The following is a 26485-nucleotide window of genomic DNA, read 5'->3' as shown; positions in this document are numbered from 1 at the left end:
AGGGGTCTGTCCTCGCTCGACTGCCTTGCGAGCGAGCGAGTGCGCGCGCCCGCCCGCTTGTCAGCGTCCCTAGGATACCGGCGACGCGGGCGCGCGCGTGCACGCGAGCGGGCTCTCGGGACACCTGGACGGACGTCTGGACGCCGAGGGATCGATCGATCGAACGAACGAACGAGGGAGCGTCGGTTCGCCATGAGGCGACGGAGGGAACGGGAGGGCGAGGGCAAGAGTCAGAGCGAGGGGCGAGGGGGAGGGCGAGGGTTAGGATTAGGGTTAGGGGGAACGGCGGTGACGGCGACGGCGACGGCGACGGCGACGGTGGAGGTCTCGATGGGAGCCGAGCGGACTGACGGGTCGCCATGAACGACAGGTACCACAAGGCGGCCCGGGACGGCTACCTGGACCTGTTGAAGGAGGCCACTCGCAAGGACCTCAACGCACCGGACGAGGATGGCATGACGCCCACGCTATGGGCGGCCTACCACGGGAACCTGGAGGCTCTGCGCCTCATCGTGGCCAGGGGGTACGTAGCCGAATCGGGATGGGTAGTCCAATCGGGCTGAGGTTGCCGAATCGGACTGGCCAAATCTCCCATTACATTCCAGCGGTTTCGTGACCAGTACCAAATTTACACCGGGTTTGGCGATCATTAGCGCTTTAATATGTGTTGTGTCCCTCCCAGAGTTCATTTCATTGAAAATATTAAGCGAGTAAAGCAGTTGCTTTGTTTTTTTGTGGCTAACCAAAACCACATTCTGGAGGAGTGTTGCCAAATCCAAAGTGTGGATTGTTTTCCTTTCAATAGTCATTCACTATTTGGAATTATATGCCAGCCTCAAGACACAAGTATTCATCATTTTGCTAATAGTCACATAAAAAACACCCTCTGATAAGTCACATTTGGACATTCAGAATCATATTTTTAGCAAAAACCTGAAATTATCTCCAATTTTCTGATCCAATTCCCACAAATTCAGTGGCTACCAGCCCACATGACTTTGGCGGTGTTTTTTTTCCTCAAAAATTTAAATAAACAGTATTGCGCACGTTTAACCTTCTTTCAGTCAACCACCTTCACAAAATCTACCAAATTGAGTTTAAAAAAAATCTTGATACTTGGTGTTAAATATAAAAAAAGAAGTTGGGCTATTTTTCATTTAGGTTACAACTTGAACAAGGAATACGGCCTAAAATGGTCATCCATTCCCGCTGTTCTCTTATTTATTTGTTAGCTGGCACGACGGCTTCCAAACTAGAATCAAAAGTTTGTAAACGGGTAAAGTGTGGGCGGTGAAATGATAATTGCTTGACTGTGCCAAAAAAGCATGGAAAGTATTCGAGAGATGGTAATTTCTTGCCAATGTTGTAGCAAAGCAAACAACGCAGCGACGTGAACCGCGTTAACCCCGCAAAGAGTGCAAGCAAATCACATTTTATGACATGAACCTAGCCAAAAAGAGGCTCCGTCCTGGACGTGGTGCCACAAGCTTTGCTGCAGGCAACAAAAAAAAAGAATGGTAGTCAACCAGAAAGATACCAAACTTCTTGTTTGGTGACTTTCTCAAATGGGAGCTTGAAAAAAAGCACAAGAGAACATTGTCTTTATGTACATTCTAAGTGTATTTGAAGCTGATGTCATCTGGAAGTCACCTGGCTAGCTAGTTACTTGGCTAGCTGGCCTCTGAAATGTCACAATGCTGCGTGGCTAGCTAGTTAGTTGGCTAGCTGGCCTCTGAACTGCACAATGGTGTCTGGCTAATTAGCTAGTTGGCTAGCTGGCCTCTGAAATGTCACAATGCCGCGTGGCTAGCTAGTTAGTTGGCTAGCTGGCCTCTGAAATGTCACAACGCCGCGTGGCTAGCTAGCTACTTGGATAGCTGGCCTCTGAAATGTCACAATGCCACATAGCTAGCTAGTTAGTTGGCTAGCTGGCCTCTGAAATGTCACAATGCCGCGTGGCTAGCTAGCGAGTTGGCTAGCCCAGCCCCTGAAATGTCATCCCTCCCCCTTCGTGAAAGTGTCGTGCGTGAGTTATCGTGTTTTATTAACTGCTCTTCAGCCATGCGTTCACCCTTTAACATTTGACCGCGCACCCGGGACCGTAAAAGAGCGGGAGTTACGACGCCTGGCCAAATGCCGGCGCTGTTATGGCCGACACTTCCACAAGACTCATCGGGACTTTGATAACGCCGCCGTTATTGCAAAAAGAGGAGCCCTGGAAATTGATGACAACAACGCCTGGGCTGTGAATTTTGACTGGGAAGGCTGGCCGACATTTGGAAAAAAAATCTCAATGTAAAAAACGGTGTTGCCGTATTTAATCGACTCATTCCAAAATACACTACCGCTTTTGTCCACCGGCGTCGCCAGAATTGGCATAACGTTACTGAATGTTGCTTAAACATTTGGGCTGTGTACCGTATGTCCAAAACATTCTACAATGCAAAACTATGAAGGTGCAGTCAAAGAGAAACCCTGACTTTTGCCAGCAGGGCGAAAAGCCTCCAGGATGGCGGAGCACGCCACGGGCTCATTCTTAATGGCTGACCTGTTTCCTGCGCCGCTCTCCCAAAAAATGGGCCAATTATCAAGCCGCCTCGTCACGGTTTGCGGACAAAGAATTCAGTCTGAAAGCAATGGCACCCATCGGACCCTCCCGTTGAAGACCTTGGCTTTTTATGGCCCTCGCGCCGCAGACCAATTCCCACGGAATCGGCGCAAACGAAAGCCGATGGCCCACGAGGATAAAGCATTCCTCCCGCGATGGCGAGTGCTAACATCGTCCATAAATAACCTCGGCAAAAGCGACGTCCCGGAACGTGATAAGGACACTAAAGCGAAAAATGAATGGCCGCGCGTAAAACCGTCACCTTCCCCGTGTTATGTCATGGCTGTTATCAAATCGAAGAGATAAATTCGATGCCGGCTTTTGACATTCGTTTGTGGCGCATCGACGGAAGTCAGGCGTTGGACCGCGTCGCTGGACCAGATCCAGCCAGCGTCGTTTCACCTTCAATGCTTTTTGCTAACACTCAAAGCTAGAGAGTAGTTAGCGTAACATTAGCTTAGTGTGCATGTTTTGGAGGGTACACGGTCGATTGGTCGCCGGTCTTTTGGTCGACGATCTTTTGGTCGCCGGTCTTTTGGTCGCCGGTCTTTTGGTCGCCCGTTGTCGCGGTCCGGGCGACCAAAAAAAACGGCGACCAATCGACCGCACACGGTTTTGGAGACGTGGGAGTACCCTGGAAAAAGCCACGCAAGCCAGGGAGCACGCAAGCCCCACCTGGGACCGAACCCTCGACCCCACAATGGTGAGGCCGACACGCTAACCACTCCATCACCAGACCGCCTTGCCATTTTTACATTTTTCATTCTGACATTTTTCATTGTTATAAGACCGAATGGTTGATTTTGGGTGACTCCCTTGTTTATTTTTGAGTACGTACAGGAGGCTCGCCCGTTTTTTGTTGTTGTTGGTTTTTTTGAAAGCGAGAATCTTCAAACAGGAAGTAAGTGGCCTTCAGCGTGGAATGGAGGATGTTAGAGAGAGATGTGCATTGTCATGGTAGTCAGGATTAGTCTGACGTGAGGAATGCGGCGCCACACGGGCGCGATGACGGCGACCTGCCTCGCCTGTAACGCGAGCCGGGCCGCCCGAGCGGCGGCGGCAGCGGCGACAAGCCGGAGCTCCGATTACAGCCCGCGCCACAACGCGCTGTTACAAGGCCGCCTTGTAAGAAAGTTCTGCTTCTCCAGAGTGTCCGTATATACATACTACATATTTCTATGTCCTTAAACTCGGGCCTAGTGAGAAGAAGTAGCCTTCTATTACAATTGGGAAAGTGCCATTTCCGAGAAATGATTGGCTTCCCTGTTGAGTTTTCAGAAGCATGTATTTACTGTTCATTTCCTCATATAAAATCATCGGCTGCTATTGGCCATACTGTAACCACTAAAATATGTTTTCAGTTTTATTCCTCGCATTGATTTGTTCATTCCCCCGTCAAAGGAAATGGGACATTTAGCCAATGAGTGCCCTATGACGACTAACAGTGACATATGATCTTTTTTTTATTATTTTAATGGGGTTTTCCTGTTTTTGCAAAGGGCGAAAGTGGTAAAAATGGGAAAGTACGCCAAACGTAATGGATTTGTGTCGTTTTTTTGTTTTTTGTTTGCATTTGACAGAGGGAACCCCGACCAATGCGACATCTGGGGCAACACGCCGCTCCACCTGGCCGCCGCCAACGGTCACCACAACTGCCTCTTCTTCCTGGTGTCGTTCGGCGCCAACGTGTGGTGCCTGGACAACGACTACCACACGCCGCTGGACATGGCCGCCGCCAAGAGCCACATGGACTGCGTGCGCTACCTGGACTCGGTGGCCTCCAAGCAATCGGGCCTCAACCCCAAGCTGGTGCGTAAGCTGAAGGAGCGGGCCTTCCGCGAGGCCGAGCGCCGCGTCAAGGACTGCGCCAAGCTGCAGAAGAAGCACCGCAAGCGCATGGAGAAGAAGTTCCAGAAGGAGGCGGCGCCCGAGGCCTCCCTGTCCGACGTCCTCAGCTTCTCCAGCTACGGCAGCGGCTCGGTTAGCCACAGGCCGCGCCCCCTCCACGCGCCCGCCGTCAGTGTGCCATATTCGCAGGTTGGTTCGCGCCCAGTTCACTTTTAGAGTGCTTACCAGTCACTTTCTGTTCTCGATCACTCCCTGTATATTTGCTGGTGATTTTAGGGCCTTTCTGGCTCACTTCCTGTAGATGTGATGTTGATTCAGATAGTTTAAGGTACATTTTAGATTGTTTCCTCTTCGTTCGGGGTCACTTTCAGGTCACTTTCTGTTGCTGTTGAACATAAAAACGTTCATTTTATCCTTGATTGGGCGAACGGGAAGTAACTGCCCCGATATTAACAGGAAATGAGGACTATTATTTTGTCCCTCTATTATTTATGTATTTATTATTAAGCATCCTTGCGCAATTTTCCCAGAAATACTGTTGAAAAAAGTTCTAATTTAATCTAAAGCTAACCTAACTAGCGTTGGTCTGCACAGGCTACGCTTCACGCCACAAATCGAGGCAAAACCAAGATCCAGAAGAAGCTGGAGAAAAAGAAACAAGGCGAGGGGACCTTCAAGATCTACGAGGACGGGCGCAAGAGCGTGCGCTCCCTCTCCGGACTGCAACTGGGCAACGACGTCCTGTTCCTCAAACACGGGAGCCACGCGGTCCCCAGGGATTACGGCCGGCGCAACGTCCGCGACATGTTCCTGAGGGAGCGCGGTGGCGGCGGCGGCGACGACGACGGAGTCTCCCGCGCCTTCAGCGAGCCGGACCTCCACGCCGTCCCCTCGGAGGTCAGCACCGACTCGGGACGCGACTCCCTCTTCAACCGGCCCGGCCTGGGCGCCATGGTCTTCCGGAGGAACTACGTGAGCGGCGGGTTGTTCGACCTGGGCGACGGGGTCGACGGGGCTGACGGCGGGGGCGGGGGGCGGATCCTGACACCCAGCCGCGAGCCGGACGTGGACAGCATCGGGAGCGCTCGCAGCTTGCGGGAGAGGAACGCGGAGGAGCTCCCCTGGGAGGAGCTGGAACTGGGGCTGGACGATGACGACGAGGCCCGCAGCGGCCCCCTGGAGGTCTTTTTGGCCACGCACAGCGTAGGCGAGTTCCTTTCCATCTTCCGGAGGGAGAAGATCGACCTGCAGGCGTTGCTGCTCTGCTCCGACCAGGACCTCAAGAGCATCCACGTGCCTCTGGGACCCAGGAAAAAAATCTTGGACGCTTGTCACAGACGCCTGCAGACCATCGACGACCCGGAGCCAATGGAGGACACTCAACTGTGAGCGTCCCTTTCCTCCGGGGTACGGCTCGCTAGCCGTACGTGGCTGAGCCCCGCTTTCATCGTCGTTAGACTCTTCCGCATGCATCTCTCGTCGATTAGCGACAGCGTAACGATGTTGTCAAAACAATTCAGAGACTTTTTCTACTTTCAAAGGCACACATTTACATTTTCACTATAAAATTCTGAGCACGACTCTCAGGGAACAACATTTGAAAATGGGAATTGTTTCTATCAAAAAGGTTCCCGACTGCAGCTCTCGTTAGCCTCTCTCTCTTCACCATTTTTCCCTTCAAGAAATGGGCAATCCATTTCAAAACGTATCTCTAACATTCCTCCAGAAATGACATTTTTTTAGTTCATGTTATTTAACGGGTACAATTAAGAGTCACTCTTCCCACATGACTTTTTGGAACTCTAATGCTCAAATTTCCCTCAACGGGGAGGCAAAAAAAATCCAATTTTAAAGGCGAATCCTTTAACGTCGCGAAGGACGCGTGGAGTCTGCTCGGATTGAGGTCGAGAGGCTCAGATGTCTGACCTGCTCCGTTCGGGTACTAAAATGACACGAGAACCCACGTAAGCGATCAGCCTAGCCCAGACATGGGCAAACTACGGCCCGCGGGCCATATACGGCCCGTTAGGCCTTTTAATCCGGCCCGCCAACATTGTCCAAATTATTATTTATTTTTTTGCGGTCAAAATACAGGAAATCATTGGATGACCTGCATGAGCAATTCTGCCGTCGGTTTTGTGATTTGGGAAAAATTGACAGCTAGTGTCATGTCCTTTCTCACAAGAGCCGCAAAGGGTTCCACAGGAGTTGCACTTGGAACTGATTGATCTCCAATGTGACAAGTTCAACTCCCTGAAAGTCTCTGAGTTTTAGGCTTGATTAAGTGCAGCCAAATTTCCAAACATCCAGAAGATGGCACAGAGGATTCTGGTGTTATTTGGCTCTACACGTGTGTGTGAACAGACCTTTAGTCTGATGAAAACCAAGAAAGCACCCCATAAATCCCAGATGAGTCATGAGTATGTTCTTACTTTAGTCCTTTTTTTCTGTTTAGGTTTCATATGTACTGTTAACGGATGCAGTTTTTTATATGTATCGTATCTTGTGCTGACCCGGCCCACCCGCCCGTCAAATTTTGAAAGTCAATGTGGCCCCCGGGCCGAAAAGTTTGCCCAACCCTAAGCTAGCACGATCGCAAGACTCTGAGGTATACGTAAGTGTACTTTTTCTTCTTCTGGTGTTTTCAGATGATTGAAGAATCAACGCAGGCAGAGACCACTTAAGCATCGAGCTGGACCGTGGAGGGGCAAGGGTTAAAATTGCATGGCTAAACAAGCACGTGATGCATGTTGACCCCCGTGGGGTTGACTATGCATTTTCTTGTTTTTACACGCAACACACTTAACGTGTTTTATTTTTATTTTTTGACGCACGCTTTCCCTTTGTTATTAACGTAAGGTGGCTTTCCTTCGGGTGCTGTTTACACATAGCAAGCCCAGGCCGGATAAACGCGCATTTGCGCCTGGGATTGACTTCAATGTGTGTAAACTCAAGCCTTCGTAACTTCCTAACGCCCGCTTATCGTCATTTTTTTGTACTTGCACGCGCTCTCCGGTGCACGTTGAGTCCATATTTATGTAGATTATATCGGGTAGAACAATATACTGGACAGTTTTATCACGTCGGAGTACTTCTCCCATCCCGCGGTATCGGCTTCGGGATTAGATGATGTAATAAATCCTCTAAACCTCCCGTTTGCGTGTGCTTTCTTGGCGGACGGAGGCCGTAAATGTTCCGGAGTGATTTTAAGCCGCTTAATTTATGGTGTCTAAATAAAATGCTAGCAAGAGGTCATTTTTTATTTAGTCACCACGAGGGCATCTTCCGCCTTCCGTTATCTTCCATCGTCTTTTCCTTACGTTGGTTAATATGTCAAAGTTCAGAGATAGCATGTGGGTGCAAATTTAGATGTTGTTTGTTCTTCTTTGGTCTGTGATTTGTTCCTCTCTGCTGCTTTCTCCTAATAAATTAAACAATATGAACAGCCACACTCCGGAAGGAATTTTGGAAGCTAAAAAAGCTGGGCAGAAGGACCATAAATACGGCGACGAGCAGGGCCGTCAAATCATGTCCGACCTGCCCGGTCGGTGTCCTTCCGCGAGGAGCACCCGAGACCTGGCTTGGAGAAGGCCAAGTTCAAGAGACGACGTCTGGTGGCGCCTCTGCGGCACGTGGATGCGCACCGGCGCCCCCGGGGAGCACTGGGGTCACGCTGACGTGTCTTTGGTGGAGGCCACGCCTCGGATCCGTATCGGAACGCCGCTTTTACATTGGCAACCCCGCTTTACAATGTGCTAAGTCCATTTTTTTGCCCTTTCCGGGTGTCCAAATGGGGGTTAAACCTCGATTCAGTTCGTGAAAGATTGTGAATTATTGTACTGAAAAAGAAGTACAAGGGAGTTAGCTATCTCTTGGTCTCGTTGCCTCAAATATTGTCTTTGTAATGCTCATGCTAGCCTTTTCAGGCAACATGGTCGCCTCAGTGGATGATAACTGATAATGCCCAAGTATATTATTATTAAAACACGGATTTATTTTGGAGAAAAATAACATAAAATACGTTTTCTAGTCAATTAATATTGGATAATAGTTGAACTCTCAAACGTTTAATTTAAAAAATAATAATCCGATTTTTGACCGGAAGTGACGTATGTCAATCACTTTCAACACAATTGACCTGACGTCGTAGCGAAAACTTGCCAAAACATTTTGTTTTTTTTTACACTTGTCTGACAAGTTACATAATTTTTGTATTTATTTATTTGGAGAAGATTACAGTGGCGCGGCGCCTTGCTGACGTGAGTCTTATGTCTTAGTGTTTATGGACTATTTTTAGTTGTTTAAAAGTTCAAAGACTAGCCAAAACAAATGCTAAGTACCTGCGACTAACTGTTCACAACAAAAGCACAACGCAGAAATGTAAAATGTAAAACCATAACCCTAACCCGAACATTTTGGTAATGAAATAACTAATAATAACATTAAAATACATTTAATATATTTTGTTCCTTTTCCCGCAACATTTGTTGGTGTCGCTACATTACTGAAATAATAATTCCGCCTCAGCCTTGTTGGTTTTATAATTAAGCTGATATATTTGCTGTATTTGAGGAAAATTGCGACTTTTCAACAAAAATGAAGTTAGATTTTGAATGAAAGCGACGGCGAACCGAGAGAAAATGACGTCATTAGCTCAAATGAACTTGCTTGACAACACACTGAATCCGATTGGTCAAAAAAAATATCAAAACAATGTCACTGAAGAAATAATAGCAAGGATTGGCATGCTCACCGGAGTTGGCCAACTGGCAAGTCAAGCTTCGTCTAGTGTTCTCATATGCGGTTAGAGTATGCGGATATAATAGTTTGGAATTATGCTTAATTATGAATTTTTATATTCCCTTCTACTATCACGCAAGTCCATTCCATTTGAACTGGGGTTGGACATCTATGCTAAATGTGGCATCAGCTTCTTAAAAGCGAAAATGAAGACAGAATTAGACACGAGTGATTGACATTTCGGCCTCGGGGGGAATCGAACCCAGGCTATCAAGCCGCTGAGTCGGGAAATTGTACACAAGTACATCATTTAAATATATTTGCATACCTCTCTACAGGTTATTACTACACAATACTCATTTTGTGACTTAGATGTGTTTTATTTTTTAAGGTGACGGTCTGATTGCTCTTTGGGCTGCCAAATCTGCCTTCAAGATGGCCGACTCCACCGGCTCCCATCACGACCGTGCGAGCCGTCTTGTCACGCAGCCAGGTTGTATAATACGCACGCAAAGAACAACAAAAGCACTCGTCGCAAAAACATATCCCATGATGCCTAAAATATAAATGGCTACACCCAAATGACCGACAGTAATATCCGTGGGTGTTTATTTTGAGGACGCCGACTTCAGAGCAGGAAGTGAAAAATGGCCAGTATTTGATACGCCGCGTGATTTGTTGGCTTCTATCAGACGAGTCCAACTGGTTGTTTGTGTTTGAAAGTCGTACTTTTTTGCAGAAGCTAACAACGCCTTGGCAAAATGCGATCGCTTGACATTTGAAGACTTTGTTTTCGCGCTAACGTTGTTAACGATGCTCTCTCTAAACTTGTACAGAGCGAGCTAGCTGTGAGCCATCTTAGAATTAGCGTCATGTCCAAAAACGGCCAAAATGTACGTGTACTCGCACTCCGAAAACAACAGTCGGTCTGACATTTGAGATTTCCAAGATGAAAAGGTCATGGTTTTACTCGTTCACTCCCGTTGAGGTCATTGAATGTCCAATTCAGTTGAACTAGGAGGGTTCGTCGTCACTCCCAATTGAAATGGGTGGGCCGCCTATCTCGGTTTTCGTACTTTAGCGCAAAAACGGAATGAAACGTAACATCTGTGCCTCGCGTCTGAAAAGGCAAAGAACAAAAGGCATTCAAGATAGGAATTTTAAAAGCTTCTTTTTTTGCCAGGCACTTAGGTCACCTTTTAATTGTAATAAAGGCAAAAGAATGACAACCTGAAATAACCTTTGAGTAACCCTTGAACCTCATCAAGCCATGAAACCAAATTGACCGGTCTTCTCAAGGGAGTGTGTGAAACAGTGCCATCTTGTGGGCAAGAATAAAAACGATCAACAAAAACACTGACTTCAACTTTGTTTTATTTCCCACGAGTGGGACTCCAAATATTGAGTAACGGCATTTAGCATACACGACACAAGTTACATATCAATATGTATACATCTTCGGAATAATTTAGAGAAAATACATTTTTAACGTCCATCTAGTTTGTATGCTTACATAAAAAAGGTGCAAATTGACTTTAACGCTTTCAATGGTATTCGTTCTTCCCACTTTAAATAAAATGAACATTGATTACCATAAATGGCATGCAATGAGTTAAATACTATGAAAAAAAAACTTTAGTTTTGGCCTCTAACCAAATTTTAGTCAATGTTACAATGTATTTATAATGATATAAAAATAATTTCAAGAAATAATTGCTAATCTAAAAAAAAAGACTGACCACAAATAGTCACTTGTCCTCAAAAGGGTTAAATGTCTTTAGTGTCAATTTTGTTTGAATAACCACTGTCCCTGAAAGGGTTAAAGCATGTCAAAAATCCAGAATACCTTTACAGTATAGGTGATTCCTCGAAATAGGAGGGGGAAAAACAAAAACAAAGGACCCGACCTGGATTTTTGTCCCCACATCCCCAAGCGCCCGCCCATTTTTGAGGTCCGAACAAAATGTAACAAGTTGCCGACAATCAGTATTGACGAGTGATACAAAGAGAGCGACCGGCGTGGGTTCTGAGGACTTTGCGCCCCGCCCCCTACCCCGCCTACATCTTCTGGATCTCAAAGAGGCGCACGTCTGTGTCGTACCAGATGGGGGGGTCCACATTTCTGGAGAGAGAGAGGGGCAACAAAACGGCAACACTCAATGCAGCTCTTTGTTAATGAGTCACCAAACGGGACGTAAACTCGCCGCGCGTCGTAAAAAGTGAAAAATCCACAAAATATACCAATTTTGTCATGCGCAGCTGGGTATGATGACAATTAGGCTTTTGTCGAGTCAATGATGATGACAAAGCCTATGTGTGATTATTATTAAAATATAAATCTGTAACATGTTTTTTAAAACTGGCCAATTTCTAACATTTTGAAACTGTCTTCCCGTTGCATATAGATATCCCTTAATATGTTGGAGCGTGTTACCAAACGGCTGCAAGTTTTGGAGTTGAAGCAACAACGGGGGTTGTGCTCAAACCAGAAGCACCTGCCGGCAATCCACTGATTGGACTCTTAACATACCAAACTGGTGGAAAGGTGACTTTTTTATGGGTTGGAACTAAAGCCTGCACCCCTTCACCCGATTGCCAACCCCTGTTAATTGACCGCCTTGTCTTATGGGATGCTACGCCTTGGTACTCGGACGTTTGGTCGCCGGACGTTTGACAACATGATAGAGAGTTTACTGTTGAAACCAGCTCTCAAAATTATATATTCATGAGAGAGAGAGTTGTGATTTTTTTGAAAGCGGTCCTCCAGGGCTGCTGCGGGTGCAGTTTTTTTGGTTTCAAGTTCCAGTTGAAGCAACGTTGGTTGTGCTCAAACCAGAAGCACCTACCGGCAATCCACTGATTGCACCAGATTTGTGGAAAGGTTTTCCTTCCTCCTTTGGCTTGGAACCAAAAGATGCACCCACCGCAGTTGACCCTTTTAAACAAATTCATGTTTAAATATGACGTCATGGCCCAAAAATCTCATCACATAACACGTTTTGATGCAAATGGATTGCCAAGAGCCACATTTAACAAAGTTATCCCCTTGAAATGTTGTAAATTTGACATTTAAACACGAGAAGCAAAATTGAAAACGTCAAACGCACGACTCGAAGTCATCGTCTGGCGTCGGCACGGAAACGTGACCGTGAATTAACGGCGTGTTCTCATTTTTTTGTGGCAGGACTTACCGCAAGTAGACCACGCCCCACATGTAGGTGCGAAACCACGTGGCCGTGCCGGCGTTGGCCTGGTACTTCCGGATCAGGATGGGGTGAGGGACGGGCAGCAGGCCCACCAAGGTCCCGTGCTGGAGGAACTTGAGGATCTCCGACTCGTCCGTCAGACCCCTGCCGTTCAAGTATTTGCTCTTTATTGGGGTTTTGGTTGTTTGTTTGTTTGTTTTCAGACCAAAACGGGAATGGTTGAAAAAAAAATGTCATACTTGTCAATGCAGATCTTCTCCACCTGTGGGACCAGAACCTGCAGCAAACGCATGATGGTCTGCAAGGGAAGCTTACTCTTCCAGGACAGCACCTGCCGAGCACAAACAGGTTCAACGCTTTCCTTCTTCTCAGCCGTCTTCGTATTTATCGTGCCTTAAACCATTTTGGGTTTTGATCATGGCAAACTACTCCATATTTAAAGCACGTTACTTCCTGTTCTATTCATTCGGGCTCAAACTGTGCCCCTGAAATATTACAGCCAACGCTAACCCATCCAAAAAAAAGGGAGCAAAAAGGCTTAATAATGAAAGTCGATTCTTTCTTGCTCGTGGAACGTCCCAAACAAAATGGCCTCTACTGACCCAGTCTTGTGTGGGAGTCCAAAGTGACGCCGAAGAAGCGCTGGACACGCGCCTTTTCTGCATTTCTGCTTCCGTGTAGAAAACATCCTGCGGATGAGGAAATGAAATGATTATAAGATATATAACTTGCGCTTACAATTTCCTTTAGGGGTGTCCAAACCGTGGCCATTTTTTATTGGCCTGCACAAGAAGCACGAGTTCAATCTGCCGCCTCTTTAACGCAGGGGGGAAAATTTTTCTTAAACGCTGCCTCTCTATTAGCTGTGTTGAAATCAAAGCAGAAAAGTCTTGCAAATTTTAGTAGTTTTTGTTTTACATAAAATAATCCAATGTGATGAAGTGAGCTACCATGGTTGTGCTTTGGAGTTTTTGCCGTGAGTTGAAGGTTTGTTTCAGTAAAAAAAAATGCAAATGACTTCGATAATGCAATTTTACACCCAGAAAACGCATTTGACATTGAAATCAGTTTTTGTTGTTGTTTTTAACATTCCATAGGTATTCATTCCATCCAAAACATTATGTCAAGCTTACCGATGCTGCGCTAGGTAGCTAGCGCACCTATGAATAGCGCTTTGCCATCAATTGATGGGATGGAGGACGTCCCCAAGCTGACGGCTTACCGATACTTGGGAACCAAAAGTTTGGACACCCCTCCCGCTCTCAACCCACGCGCGCTGACGCACTTCATTTTCTTTTCCAGAGTTGGACTCGGTGTCGCTGGTCCCACCGGCCGCCGTCCGTTCCGGTCGCTCGGCGGCGGCGACGGCGACGACGGACACCATGGTGCCGTCCTCCGACACCTGAGACTTCTCGGTCAGTTTGTCGATACCTGCGAGGGGGGCGGGGTCAGTGGCGCTGGAGCAAACGCGTTGACGATCCGCCACTCACCAGGCATGGCGACCAGGCTGGCCTTGAGGGTGCCGGGCTCGGCCGGCACGGCCGGGCGCGAACCCTCCATGGAGACGGTCTCCTGCGAGCCGGCGCGGGAGATGACGTCGGGCGACTTCCTCTTCCTCTGCAGCGCCTTCTGGATGGAGGCCGGGTCGGACGCTAGGTTGGCCAGTTGATGGAAGATGTTGCGCTTGCGGATGATGGCGTACACCAAGTTACAGTTTCCTGCCGGCGGCGGGAGGAGAAACCAATCAGAGAGCAACAAAATGGAGAGCGCTCTCGAGTGGCCCAAGTCCAAATGAACGGCAATTTGTTGAGTTGGTCATCAAATGGGAGGAGCCAACAAAGCAACAAATCTCTGTGGATGCATGGTAATTCACCTATCCAATCTAAATGGACCGGACGTTTAGCGCCGTTCCAATATGGTCACTTGCGGACCACGTGGTGAAGAAATGGCGGCTCTCACCGTCAAACTGGTACTGGATGATGTTGTTGAATGCTTCCAGGAGAAAAAAGACCAGGTGGTGGTTCTGGGCCACGGAGAAGAGGAACCAACTGGTGGAGAAGGCCTCCAGCAGGTGGAGCAGCTTATTGGCCGAGACCATGGACAGGCTTTTCAGATAGGGCGACACTGAGGCCACAAAACGATGCCCCGTCAGGCTCCGGAGCCACCTGGCCCAAAAGACAGCGTCTCACCGTTGACGACGATGGTGAGCAGGCAGTCGAAGAGAGGTTGTAAACGCTGGTGGCCCGTGGTGATAATCTTGTGGAAGACCTGCGCGGCAAGCGCGGCGACGGTTGGTGGGCGGGCGGGTGCCGTCCCCGGGAAGTCGGACTCCGCCTCTACTCACCACCATCAGCAGGTCGGCGTGAGTGCCCGTGAAGACGGGGATGTCCATGGGCACGTGGAGGGCGTAGGGCTTGTTGAGGCGCACGCCAAAGTTCCTCTCGCCGCTCAGCAGGAGCAGGATGAACACGCCGATGTGCATCAGGCCCACGCGCGCTGGACGCCCATTGGACGAAAAAAGGAAAAGGCGCTCAAGCATAGGGGGCGGGGTTAATCCCAGCCCATCCAATCACGTCCTTTTTGGGGGGAAAAAAAGCATGGACATTTACACTGATCCGCTCTGGCGTCGTTCAGGTAGAAGAGGATGGGAACCAGAATATCCAGTACGTCGCTGCTCTTCAGGACGAAGAAGAGAAATTTCTGGCAAGGGGAAAAGAAATGGAAGAAGCTCACTCGCGGACCATGGTTTTCCAAGCCTGGTGGGACGTTACCTTATTGAAGTCGCACAGCTTCCAGAAGAGCACCAGGAGCTCCTGGTGGAACTGGATCTTCTTGGTGGAATTGGGCAAGTACGTTTGCATCAAAGGATTGGTGAGGAGACGAGCCAAACCTTTTAGGACAAAGTCAAAGTCCTGCAAGGGACGGAAGAAGAAAGATAAAGAAAAATTTAAAAAAAACTTGAGGGACAAGCCCATCCCACTTTTTGAGGAGCTCTACCTCCTCTCTGTGGATCCTCGACAAATAATTCACAAACAGGTTTTCGGGGCCGGAAGACTGCGAGAAAGGAGAAGCGTTACGGGAGTCCAACGTGCCGAGGTCGCTCGGGCCAACCTGGCGTTCCTCCACGGCGGACGGGGACGACGGGCGGCGGGGCGCCCCTCCGTCGTGCTCCAGGGCCACCACCAGGATCTGGGCCGCCTGCTCCACCAGCTGCTCCCGGTAGTCGGAGAAGAGGAGGTGGTTGTAGGGGATGCCGTAGCCCACCGGGTCGTAGGCGCTCACCACGTTGAGCAGCGAGGTGAACAGGGGCAAAGCGTGCCTGCGGGGAGTTGGAGGGGCTGAAGGAAAGATGGCGTGGGACGCCGTCGGACCCCCCCCCCCCCCGGAACCCCTTCCAGCTTACCGGTTTTCGGCGGAGCAGAAGAAGGCCACCCAGGGGTTGAGCGTGCGCTCATCGGCGGAGGCCGGCAGGTACATGACCTCGGAGAAGCAGGTCAGCAGAAGCCTCAGTAGCTCCGCCCTGACAAATCCCCACGCCGGCCGCCGCGTCAATCGAGAGGGAAGCCACCAGAGGGACGAGCCAGACTCACCGGTTCAAATCGTGGATGTAGTTGAGAGGGGGCGACTGCGCAAAGCCCACGCCCGCTTCCCAGATGTATTCGCAACTGTCAATGGACTGCATGTTCTCCACAGAATCCTGCCACACCCACAATCAAATGCAGCCACGTTACTGCATTTTTCGGGGCTAATGGTCGCCGGAGAGACGCGTCACCGTGGCCAAAACTCAATTGATTTTTGTTTTTCCATGGAGCAGAGTAACTCAAGTTAACCGGACATGTCCGATTTATTTGGGATGGGAGGGGCTTATGACTCTTCTCCACTCAAATGACTATTTAATGGGGAATTCTAAGTCGTCGAATGGGATGCTCGACATTCCTTCGGGCCCATTAGCGCTTCCTGTTAGGATCGGCGGTACGTGACATCGCGCTCTGTTTTGCTTTCTCGAGCCGACTCGGGCGACAGGTTTTGTCAGGTGGAATTTTCAACAGGAAGAAGGAAACGCTGCGGAAACACGTTAAAAAAAAACCCGCAGCTGGTACAATCCATTGCGAGCTAAAGCCTTACCGGGCCTCTTCGGTGGGTGTGCACCGTGAAGTCGGGACAAAAGAGCAAGTCGGCGATGGCCAGGAGGAGCGACTCGGCCAGAGGGCGAGCGCCGTCGTCCTCGTCGAGATCCTCTGCCTGGAAAAACATGTAAAAAAGACTTTGACTTCACGTCTTAAGACATGACTCGCATCTTGTGATACTTTGTGTGCAACTAGGGGGAGCCCATGTACCCGTGGTGATGACTTTTGACCTACCCCGGCCCGCCCTGCTCCGGGCACGGTGGACCAGAAGAAACCCCGCCAGTCCTGGTCCTCAAATATGTAGGGCAGGATGCGGGTGAGGATGCGAGTGCAATTCAGGACCACCTGCTTCTCCCGCTCGCCGGGGCAGCCCGAGTCAGCACCTTGGACTAGTTTTTCCACGGCCTGCGAGGAGATAAGACTGTTGAAAAATGGGTTGCCCCAGTGACGCTTTCAGAAAAATAGAGACGCCAGAGCCCACTGCAAATCCTTCCACTGGACTGGCTAGCTCCATCTAGTGTTGAACCTAAGAAGTGGAACAGAAAGCAGGCTAAACTTGAGTTTCTTGCGTTGGCCATATCCAGTGTTTTTTTCTCCATCATTTGTTGAGAGAGTTGGCCGTGCAGAGCCGGGGCTAGTGGACATTTGGGGGGGGGGGGCTAAGACACCCTAGTGTCTAGCTATGCTACTGGTCCTTTGGACACAAACAGAAATGCTTTATTTGAACTGAAAATTCTAGCTAACCAGTTTAGTGAACACACACATAACACTTGGTAGTTAGGTATGTAAATAAAAATGCCTGTGGCTTCTTTGTGAGCAAATAAGAAGCTTTGTCACTATATTTCATGGAGCATCAAGTGTGTGTGTGTGTGTGTTTTCCCTTTTCTTCTACAGGGTCGGCCTCAGGCGGGAGACAGGAAGTGGAAAGAAAGAAAGCAGGCGGAGGAGGGAGGCCACTCACTGGCTCAATAGCCACTCACTCACTTATTTTCCCCATCTGTTGTCCGGGAGCAACGATCTGTGACGCACTCAACCGTGAGTCCGGCGTTTACTGGTATTTACCTTGTAGCACAGAGTGGCTAAGTTGGAGGGGGATTCTTCTCGTAAGGCCCTGATCTCGGCGGCGGGAACCAGCGCGAACACATCCTGGACGGTGGTGCTGCTGTCTGCCCACAGCTGGTCCCAGAAGGCATCGTCTGTGGCTTCCACTGGCTGCAGAAATGGCAACGTCAATGGCAATGGCAACAGCAATTTGCCACACTGGCACAAGCATCATCCGGTCGGTGTCTATTGCATAACCTGCCCAACGGTGTTGGTGAGTGATGACGACCATGTAAACACAACGCACCTGCCGCATCCGTGCCAAACGCTAGCTTTGATTTAACCGGGTCCGGCTCACGATTTGACACAAACACATTATCAGCGGAGTTGTTGCCTTTCCATTTCGACGTTGTTTCGCCGCCAAACGTTTTTTTTTTCCAGAACCGGTTGTATATACGACGCGCGGCGTTTTGATTGTGCGCTCGTCGCTCCTCATTTGCGAGAAAAAGGGTCGAACCTGAGTTTTAGTTGTCAGCTGAATCACTGCTTTCCTGAAGTTGAGTTTGGAGTCGGTGCTGCCCATGGTCGACGATCGAGCTTTAAATAAATGATGATAAGGAGAGTGGCGCCGACGCCACCGAGGATCTTGCTAATCTCCACTCCGTCCTTTCCCTGCAAGTCAGAGGAAAAGGGGGCGGGGCTTTACTTGCCTCCTTTCTCGCGGCATTGGCTGCTCGCTACAGGGTTTGGGATGACGTAGGCACGAATACAGTGACACTTGCTTCAAGATTTTTCACTCGTGGTATTAATGTTACCATAGGATTTCCGCCACCCTAATCCCCGTTTTATTTCAATTTTATTTTAGCGATAGATTGATTTTTTTTAATTGATTAATGATTGTTTCCTAAACCGTGACTTTAAAAAAAAAAACATTTAGCTTAGTGCGAATAAACTGCGTCGTTCGCAGCTTTAATTCATCGAAATGTTTAGGAATTGCAACAATATACATGGACTTGTTTGCTGCTCCTCTTGCGTTCGTTCCATTCGAACCACGTAATGCTGAAGGTGCGTTCAAGGACATCCGCCAGGCACCATCATTAATTGGGATATGAAAACCACCTTGTCTAATGCAGCTTTTAAGCGCCATTATATCCGAGGACGATTTAAAGAATAGTTCTCTTGACTATTTATTGTGATATTTTTATTTGACCCGTCCCAAATGCAGGACACCAAACGGAAGAGATTTTTTTTTCTAAGATCACCTAAACGTGCCATATAACGTCACTGCTGCGTCCGCGCTTGCGCAGTGTCATGTAAACACAGGCGCAGCGGCTGCTTGTTCTTTGCTAACGGCGTGTTTTCTTTTTCGGATTTAAATACAAAAACGCTTCTTATCGTGTAGTCTGTGGGGAAGATAACAGTTTTAGGAAAGGTGTTTTTAAAGTCGTTTTAGAATATGAACTTTTGTCCGGCACCTTTCGCGTGCCAGTGTCAAGGCTAACGTGCTAAGCTTGTGAATGACGAACAAGAAAGAGAGGACTTGAATAGATTATGAGACACCGTTTAACCATTGCGTAATGTAGCGCATATCCCTCAATTTGTACACTCCATTATTTTCTCTGTCTAGTAGCGATGGCTAATTTTATCACCTAAAACCCAATTGGCCCATCCGTCAGGATAGCTTGCTAATAGCTGTCAGGTGAAAGCTAGCGAGTTCCTTGAAAGTGCAGAGAAATTCTCGAAGAAATTCCTCGACCTTGATGCATTTGTGCTCATCACATGTTGACTGAAAGCAGGTGAGTGACCCACTTAACTGAAGCGGTTTGATTATTTGGTATCGCTTCATGAATCAATTTTTAAAAAAAACTGCATTACCTGTTAATATAATAACATGGGCGAGGTTAAAGTTGGGGTGCAATGTATTTTATTGTTCCACAATGAACTAAACAATTGTGAAGTGAGCTGTACCGAAATGCTCTAGCAAACATGACCCACTGTGAAAGATGAGAAGAAACCAACAAAAATTTGAAGCATTTGATGATTGGATTGGATAACTTTATTCATCCCGTATTCGGAAAATTTCATTGTGACAGTAGCAAGAAATGACCGTTAAAGATGTATTTTGAACTGTTTGTGTAGGAAAAGGCAGTACAGCAGCGGCGATGAGAGTGGCCACCTGGTTCCTCAAGCCAAGCGGCAGAACCCAGCGCATCCGCTCTCCCCCGAGCCAGGACGGGATGCTTGGGACTCTGAGGTACTTGTTGTGGTCCACAAAACACATTTATCCTTCTTATTCTCTGCACATAAGAAACCTGGCGCTCGTTGCGGTGCTCCAGTAAACTGATGAGCTCCTTAAGTCGTCAAGCCTTACTGATCAATAATGCAACCGTCACTCCGTGAGTGAGTATGTATGACTCGGGTGTGATGGCCCAGTCGAATTGGATGGAACGCCTATCGAACACCAATGCGCAACGTCAGCCTTCAATGTCGTGAAAAGAAAGGGGAAAAAATGTACGGATAAATGATTTGGCCAAGCGCTCTAAATCAGGCCACCTGGACTCAAGTCGGGTGCGAAAAGACTGGGTGAGAATGTGTGTCCATTTTGACAAAGCGCCTCTTCCGTTTCAGTGCTCCAACGGCTCCGGCAGCCCGGGGGCCCCCCGCAGCCCGCTGGGCTCGGCGCTCTCCGGCGGCGAGGCGCCGGCGCCCTACCTGCACATCAACCGCATCCTGAAGGAGGCGCACTTTCACAGCCTGCACAGCCGCTGCCAAACTCGAGAGACGCAGCCGTGACCTCCCGCCGCTTCCCGCTCAGGTATCCGAAGAACCGGCGATCGTTTAAACCCACCGGGGACCAAAATCGCTCTCGCTCGGACTTGTCGGGGGCGGTCCTTTCCTCCTCGCGATGCATTCCTCCTGGTCAATTTGCTCCGTTTGGTATTTAGTCAAGAAAGAGCGGAAGAGCCTTTTTCAAACTCTTCTATTTCTGGCATTTAGTGCTGTAGGTCGGCTTGGCGTCTTCTTGTAAATCACTTCAAAAATAAAAGTCTTTTCATTTTTCCTATTTCTGTATTGTTTCGTGGAAAGCTCTAAAATTGCCAGGCTTTGTATAGACCAAAAAAAAAATCTCGGCGTTCTTATAATGAAATAGTACAAATTAGTGGTGGCAATGCTCCTCCTTCCAAAGTCAATGATGCAGAACGGCCACTAGATGTCCCGATACCAGCCGAGGACGGGGGTGATTAATCATCACCCAAGCCAAATATATACGTTGCTCAAATAAGACAAAGCCTTTGAGCATCTAATTCCGGGCTGCCGACCCTCCTCGTTCTAACGAATCAAATTCCGATCACGACGGAACTGAAAACCTTTTCAGGCGACGCTAATTGCGAAACACGGGGAAGAAATCCGTCACCGCAAAGACGCGCCCCGCCCGTTATACACCGTATATGACCAATAGGTATGAAAAAAACGACAGAGCGTCCTAATTGGAAGCAGCCACTATTTGGATCCTCGCTCCCGTCGTAACGAAGGAGCCTCATTAGCGAGCTCTGACCCGCGCGTAAGGCAAGTCTTGTTTAATTAGGACGGCACGCAGCCCCGTCACCCCGGCACGATAACGGAGCGGGTGTGTTAGCACGACCCGACCCCCCTGGCGGCCGGCCCCCCATTAGGCGGACGGATGCTAAATTAGCCATGACGAATGAACCCGCGGGAATCGGGCGAGCGCCAGGCCTTTCTCTGATTCGCCGCAGCGGAGACGTCATTATTCTTGCGCGCCAGGTGTTCCCATCGGAGGAGTGGTACAATGAGAATAAACACCATTTATTTTGAAAATTCTTGCTAAAATTTGATCTTGTACTAATGCAAGTAGACTTGGCAAAAATCAATTGAAAAGAGATGAAAATAAGTTCTCAGCAATCCCAGTAGATGGCAGCAGACTCAGCCGAAACCAATTCAGGAAAATTGTGTGTTTTTGAAGATATTTATTCCTAATCTGATTTCCCCCAAAACATGCACATATAGAGACGGAGACCCTTTGTATGCGGCGCATAGATATGAAAGTGATGAATTGCACAAATCCGTGAAATGAAGTGTCCTTGAAATGAAGGGTCTACATATGCGCATACATTGCTGAATTTTTACTACAAACCCAAAAGGAAAGAAACAAACAAACACATAGGGGTTAATGGCGTCTTTTTTCTTTCTGTTGCCGTCCTCCGGCTTCAGATTTTCATCTCTTCTCAAAGGCCAGAACATCCATCCACGTAGCGAACCTGTTTTCTCACAACCCCCCCTAACTTTTTAACCCCTTTGGCCCAGGGCACAAAATTAGCCGTCCAGGACCCCCTCCGTGTATTTAGTTTGGCAGGGAGCGAACGATGACCCCTCCACCCAAACAAAAGTCAACGCGGTGTGTACGGGAGTGTGAAGGATGTTATGGGGCCGGACGTTTGCCCCCCCCAGGCGAGCTCGATAGGTCGGCGTGCACGAATCAGACAGTGGAAGAAAAAAGCCGCGGGGCCGCATTCCCGCTGAAAAACAGGGGCGAGAAGGTCACCTAAAAAGCGGTTCCTCGGCCAGAATGTTTTCGGCTCTCCGTCGGGGCGGAGCCTATCCTGGAACCCAAATTGGTCACACAAGCCATCGCTCCTACCCAGGGAGAAATTAGCCTGCAATTAGCCTAGCGTGCATGTTTTCGTAGGCCAACAAAACCATTTATTTGAAAGTCGTTAGCGGGTCGACGGCGCCGACCCTTTCCCCGCGGCGCTCGGCCTTGACGTCATGGCGCGTATGGGTCTGTCCGCATGTGACAAATGATGAAAATGGAGGAATAAGACCCCCTCCCACAAGAAGCTCGAGTTCAGCTGACAGTACGTCGCACTTCTTAGCCTAAACGCTAGATGGAGCAACTCGCTTAAGCCGTTAACCACCCCTCCGCTAAGTTTCCCAAACCCAAAGCATACTGCGACCACTCAATGTAAAGTCGAACGATTAAAAAAAGTAGACCTTGTAACACTACATTGATTTAAACATTTTAAAACACGGTTTTCCTTTTAAGACGGCGGCTGTCGGCCCCAGCCCGTCGTCTTTTTCTTTGGGATATCGCGGCCTTTGGCAAGCCCCTCCCCCGTCCGTCGGCGGACACATTTGGATCTCATTGAAGGCGCAAATGGAAAACACGTGGCGCTCCGACCCACCTGCTTCTGATCAGCTACCGATTTGGGACGGACGGGCAAACCACGCATCTGCTTTGGATGGAAGGTTCACGGAGGGTTCCCCTCTTCCTATTTTGCTTTCCCCAAAACACCACAGCTAGGCTAACGGCATGCTAAATGCTCCCTAGCTACGAGCAATTGGTTGATGATGCTCCGCGATTGGCTGGCAACCCTACTGCCCATAGTTGGCGGGGCTGGACTCCAGCACCCCAGGTGACCCTTGCGCAAATAAGCGGTACGGCGAAATACTAATAGAAAGTCTTCCCCCCCCAAAAAAGCCTGTGCCCCTCCACTCGCTCACACACAATAATGAAATGTAGCACTAATTAGGCGACGACTTGAGCCGTAATTAATAAACATCCTCTTTTAATTACATACGGCATTTCTTGAGGAAAAAAAGCTAGCCTAGACAGAATCACGCCGTCTTTCTGACATCCACTAAAATCCGTCGAGCGCTCTCGTTAAATGGCGCAAGGCCCGCCTTTGACGGCGATAAGCGTCCAATTGGCTTCGACTGGCGGCGGACGCTCATTTCCATTGCCATTGACGGCGCTATTCGTCCCATGCGTTTGGACGGCGAGGGCCGCGTGAGCGCACGTTACGACAAAGTGAAAAATCAAGCTGATGCGAATGAACGAGTGAGCAAAAATGGACGGAAATAATTCTGATGTATCGTTCCTAATGTTCCTTTTCCTGAGAAGTCTTTCATCGCCGTCAGTCACGTCTCCGGCCGCCGGCGAATGGCTCCTCCTCCTTCCGTCGTTAGTCCGCCGCTGATTAATGAGGCTTAATGGGGCCAGCGCCAAACTCCCTTCTTTGGCCTGCGTTTAAGTGAATTGGACATCTTTCCTTGTCAGTGGCAGGCACCCACTCCATTTTTTTCTTATTTCATTGTCATTTTAGGCTACTCACTGGTCACTCCTTGTACATTTTGGATCATTTCCCATTGCTTTATGAGGAATTTCCACAAAGGGATCTCAATGTTTTCACTCTGAGCTCCAGTCAACAAAATTGAAATCTGTGTGTGTGTGTGTGTGTGTGTGTGTGTGTGTGTGTGTGTGTGTGCGTGTGTGTGTGCGTGTGTGTGTGTGTGTGTTTAATGAAAGCGAAAGCCTTGATCCACAAAATGTCAGCCAGCGCTTTTGCGCTCTTAACGACTAATCCGTTTTTTTTATTTGGGTGGCAGGGTAGGGGGGGATTACAAATATTATTATTATTATTCTAAACCCCATTGTGACTCCAAATGTCTACCGGGACGTCCCACTTTTTATTTATTGAGGACATTGGAGGCAAAAAGATGCCCGCTTTTGTCCTAAAGATGGGCGGGATTTGGAAAGCAGCTGTCAATCATCAACACTTGAGCCATCCAAAACAAGCTTTGATCAGCATGCATTTCATTGATGAATATAAAGACGTGTTGTTGATTATTTTTACAGTAGGATCATGCAAAATGATGAACTATTTCTATGACATTGACTAAAATAGACGTCTAATCGTGTGGCAGGTTTATAGTCCAATAATGGCAATTATACATTGGTACTTTTATGCAGAATTGTAGCTACATTTATACTTTAACATGAATACAGATCAAGCAAAACTACGAGATGCCTTTTTAAATGTAATATTTTAAAAAAAATGATCAGCATTAAATTGTTTGTTTTTCAGACTTCACTTAAAACATGTTATGGTCAGTAATACATTTTGTATATCTCGAATTAAAGTAAAATGGCAGAAATTTGGCGGTACTCATGTAAAACCAATAGATGAATTTATCATTCGTAAAAAAATATTGCTAAAACAACAGTTAATATTTTTAATGGGGTGATAATAAAACAGGGAAACAATATTGAGATAGAGATTCGACTCCTTCCCAAAATTCAGTGGCGAAAATGCTGCATAAACAAACGACCTATTTCTTTTGATATCATTGAAATTTTAACAGCCCGTACGCCTACGTTACAAAAATAGAGAAAATAGAACAGGGCAACGGCCGTGGCTCGCCCGAAGTCGTCCGTCAGTCGACTGCGACCAAAAAGCAAAGGAGCCCCGGTGCTTCTTCCTTTCTTCCTTATTTCCTTCCGCCCGCCCCTCGCCACTTTGTCTTTGGTGGGGGAAAAAAGGCAAAAGAAAAGAAGTCCGTTATTGTTCCGGTTCTTCTCGGCGTTCCCTCGGCTCCCTTCGATTCACGTTTAACTCGTTTAGTTCGACGCCGACGGTGGCTAACGGTCGCCGGCGGAAGAGAGGACTTATGGGGGTCTTCCCGCTCACGGCCTCCCGCTCCTCCGTGAAGGGGCGGGGGCGAAAGCCAGGGGGGTCGCCTTGAAACCGCCCCATCTTATCTCCTTTCATCATCTACACCAGGGTCGCCTTGAAACCGCCGGGACAGTTATTGCCCTTTTTTTTCGCAGACGGTCCAATGCGGACTGGCCGACAGCCAATCAGAGGCTTGTTTACACTCCGTTGACTGACAATACGATGGAGGAGCGCCAGCCAATCAGCGGCGCGGACACACGCGCGAGCGCTGCGGTTTGGAAAGAGTCATGCGATAATAAACTCAAGCAGGTGCAATCAAAGATGATTCATTCGACACAATAAAAAAAATACTATCATAATAAATGAAAAAAAGAAACACATCTTGTGGTTCATACAACTTTTGTTTTCAAAATTAGATGCCTCAACCAAAATTTGACCTAAAATACAGACAGTTGCGTCATCACATATCCATTTTTCCATCCAGCAGTGTATGAATCTTTTACATATGTTAATTGGAAAAGTATTGATTCATTATAAATGTACTTGTCTGGCAACCGTTCCCAAAAGTGAACAATGGCAATCAATAAAAAAAAATGATAATAAGGTCATTGATTGCATGGGGTCACCTGGTTGTCTGATGTTAAAACACCCTAATATCTCAGGACCATCGCTGAAGATGCATCAGCAGATGTATGTTCACAGCAAAAAAATAGAATAATTAAAAAGAATATTTCTCAGATGTTTCCAAAAGGAAATTTCTCATAAAATATAGTGTTTCTGAAACCGTCTCAATTGCAGAGAACGTGTTCAAATGAAAGCGTATCGCCTCATATTTGTCACGGTTTGAGTTGAACAGCAACCATTTGTAAAAAAAAAAACCCAACATATTTGACGTTGAATCCCATTGGCGCTGATGTGGCCTGACGCGAGTCTCCGGCTTAGCGCCGCGTCTCCAAAAATCAATCGAGAAGGGCTCCATTGACTACAAGCAGAGGTGCAGAGAAAGACTTTTCCCTGCGCTTTTATGAACGCAAGTAAAAGAAGGCTTTTAATGGAAGGAAATGCATCTGGTTTTGCTTGATTTAGCCAAGGGCGATTGCTACCTACGCGCAGTAAATGCGCCTTTTAAAATGCGGCCCAATTGTAAGCGCCCTCTATAAAAGTCCAGTAAAACGGGACGTAAACACCGCCGCCAGCCCGCCGGCGAGCGGCGAGCACGTACGACGCCTGGCCAAAACAAGCAACGACGCTCCGCTGTAATGGCGCTCATTGATTGGAACGGCCAATCGCTCGCCTTAGGCTCGCCGCCACAACTCAATTCAACTTACAAACGCCGCGTTCGCTCTCAGACGGAAAAGAACGGAAGATCCCTCTCCAGTGCAGACATTTTTTTTCCTGTAGACTTTTCTCGCTGCCCTCTATTAATTGTGAGTTACTGGGATT

At 48.1% G+C, this 26485-nt stretch overlaps 3 protein-coding genes and 1 long non-coding RNA gene across 9 annotated transcripts in view; 3 read left to right on the top strand and 1 right to left on the bottom strand.

Annotated features, from left to right (window-relative positions):
• ush1ga (Usher syndrome 1Ga (autosomal recessive)) lies at positions 1 to 6512 on the top strand. Of its 2 annotated transcripts, none has more exons than XM_077618993.1 (3): positions 1 to 523; positions 4189 to 4645; positions 5051 to 6512. In XM_077618993.1, the coding sequence occupies exons 1-3, from the start codon at positions 360 to 362 to the stop codon at positions 5843 to 5845; spliced, it is 1416 nt and encodes a 471-aa protein (XP_077475119.1). In that variant the 5' UTR covers positions 1 to 359; the 3' UTR covers positions 5846 to 6512. The 2 variants fall into 2 exon arrangements, with proteins under 2 accessions (XP_077475119.1, XP_077475120.1); XM_077618994.1 differs by lacking the exon at positions 1 to 523 and adding an exon at positions 3245 to 3311.
• Positions 6513 to 10553: 4041 nt separating this feature from the next.
• hid1a (HID1 domain containing a) lies at positions 10554 to 18278 on the bottom strand. 2 transcript variants are annotated; one of them, XM_077618028.1, is made up of 19 exons: positions 18088 to 18276; positions 17592 to 17741; positions 16764 to 16934; positions 16528 to 16644; positions 15993 to 16099; positions 15806 to 15922; positions 15514 to 15721; positions 15400 to 15456; positions 15174 to 15314; positions 15012 to 15102; positions 14747 to 14898; positions 14592 to 14670; positions 14362 to 14526; positions 13893 to 14120; positions 13688 to 13833; positions 13005 to 13091; positions 12642 to 12733; positions 12388 to 12546; positions 10554 to 11318 (listed from the first exon to the last, which is right to left on the bottom strand). In XM_077618028.1, exons 1-19 carry the CDS (start codon positions 18151 to 18153, stop codon positions 11255 to 11257), a joined length of 2397 nt encoding a protein of 798 aa, XP_077474154.1. In that variant the 5' UTR covers positions 18154 to 18276; the 3' UTR covers positions 10554 to 11254. The 2 variants fall into 2 exon arrangements, with proteins under 2 accessions (XP_077474154.1, XP_077474153.1); XM_077618027.1 differs by having other exon boundaries at positions 15400 to 15721; positions 18088 to 18278.
• LOC144087914 (uncharacterized) lies at positions 12655 to 17961 on the top strand. 2 transcript variants are annotated; one of them, XR_013304786.1, is made up of 3 exons: positions 12655 to 12750; positions 17424 to 17564; positions 17638 to 17961. It is a non-coding gene; the product is annotated as an uncharacterized LOC144087914 (long non-coding RNA). The 2 variants fall into 2 exon arrangements; XR_013304787.1 differs by lacking the exon at positions 12655 to 12750 and adding an exon at positions 13716 to 14266.
• A 538-nt stretch (positions 18279 to 18816) lies between the features above and the next one.
• Positions 18817 to 26485, top strand: part of bahcc1a (BAH domain and coiled-coil containing 1a) — a 54152-nt gene continuing 46483 nt past the window's right edge. For 2 of the 3 annotated variants that reach the window (XM_077619550.1, XM_077619546.1), the window contains exons 1-3: positions 18817 to 19366; positions 19710 to 19824; positions 20199 to 20385. The gene's annotated coding sequence lies outside the window, so the exon portion shown is untranslated. The remainder of the gene's footprint in view (positions 19367 to 19709; positions 19825 to 20198; positions 20386 to 26485) is intronic. The other variant, XM_077619551.1, reaches the window with a different exon arrangement.

Source organism: Stigmatopora argus, chromosome 14, assembly GCF_051989625.1.
Source record: "Stigmatopora argus isolate UIUO_Sarg chromosome 14, RoL_Sarg_1.0, whole genome shotgun sequence".
NCBI classification, from domain to species: domain Eukaryota; kingdom Metazoa; phylum Chordata; class Actinopteri; order Syngnathiformes; family Syngnathidae; genus Stigmatopora; species Stigmatopora argus.
Note: the sequence above shows the minus strand (reverse complement) of the source record. Positions and strands in the feature narration are given on the sequence as shown.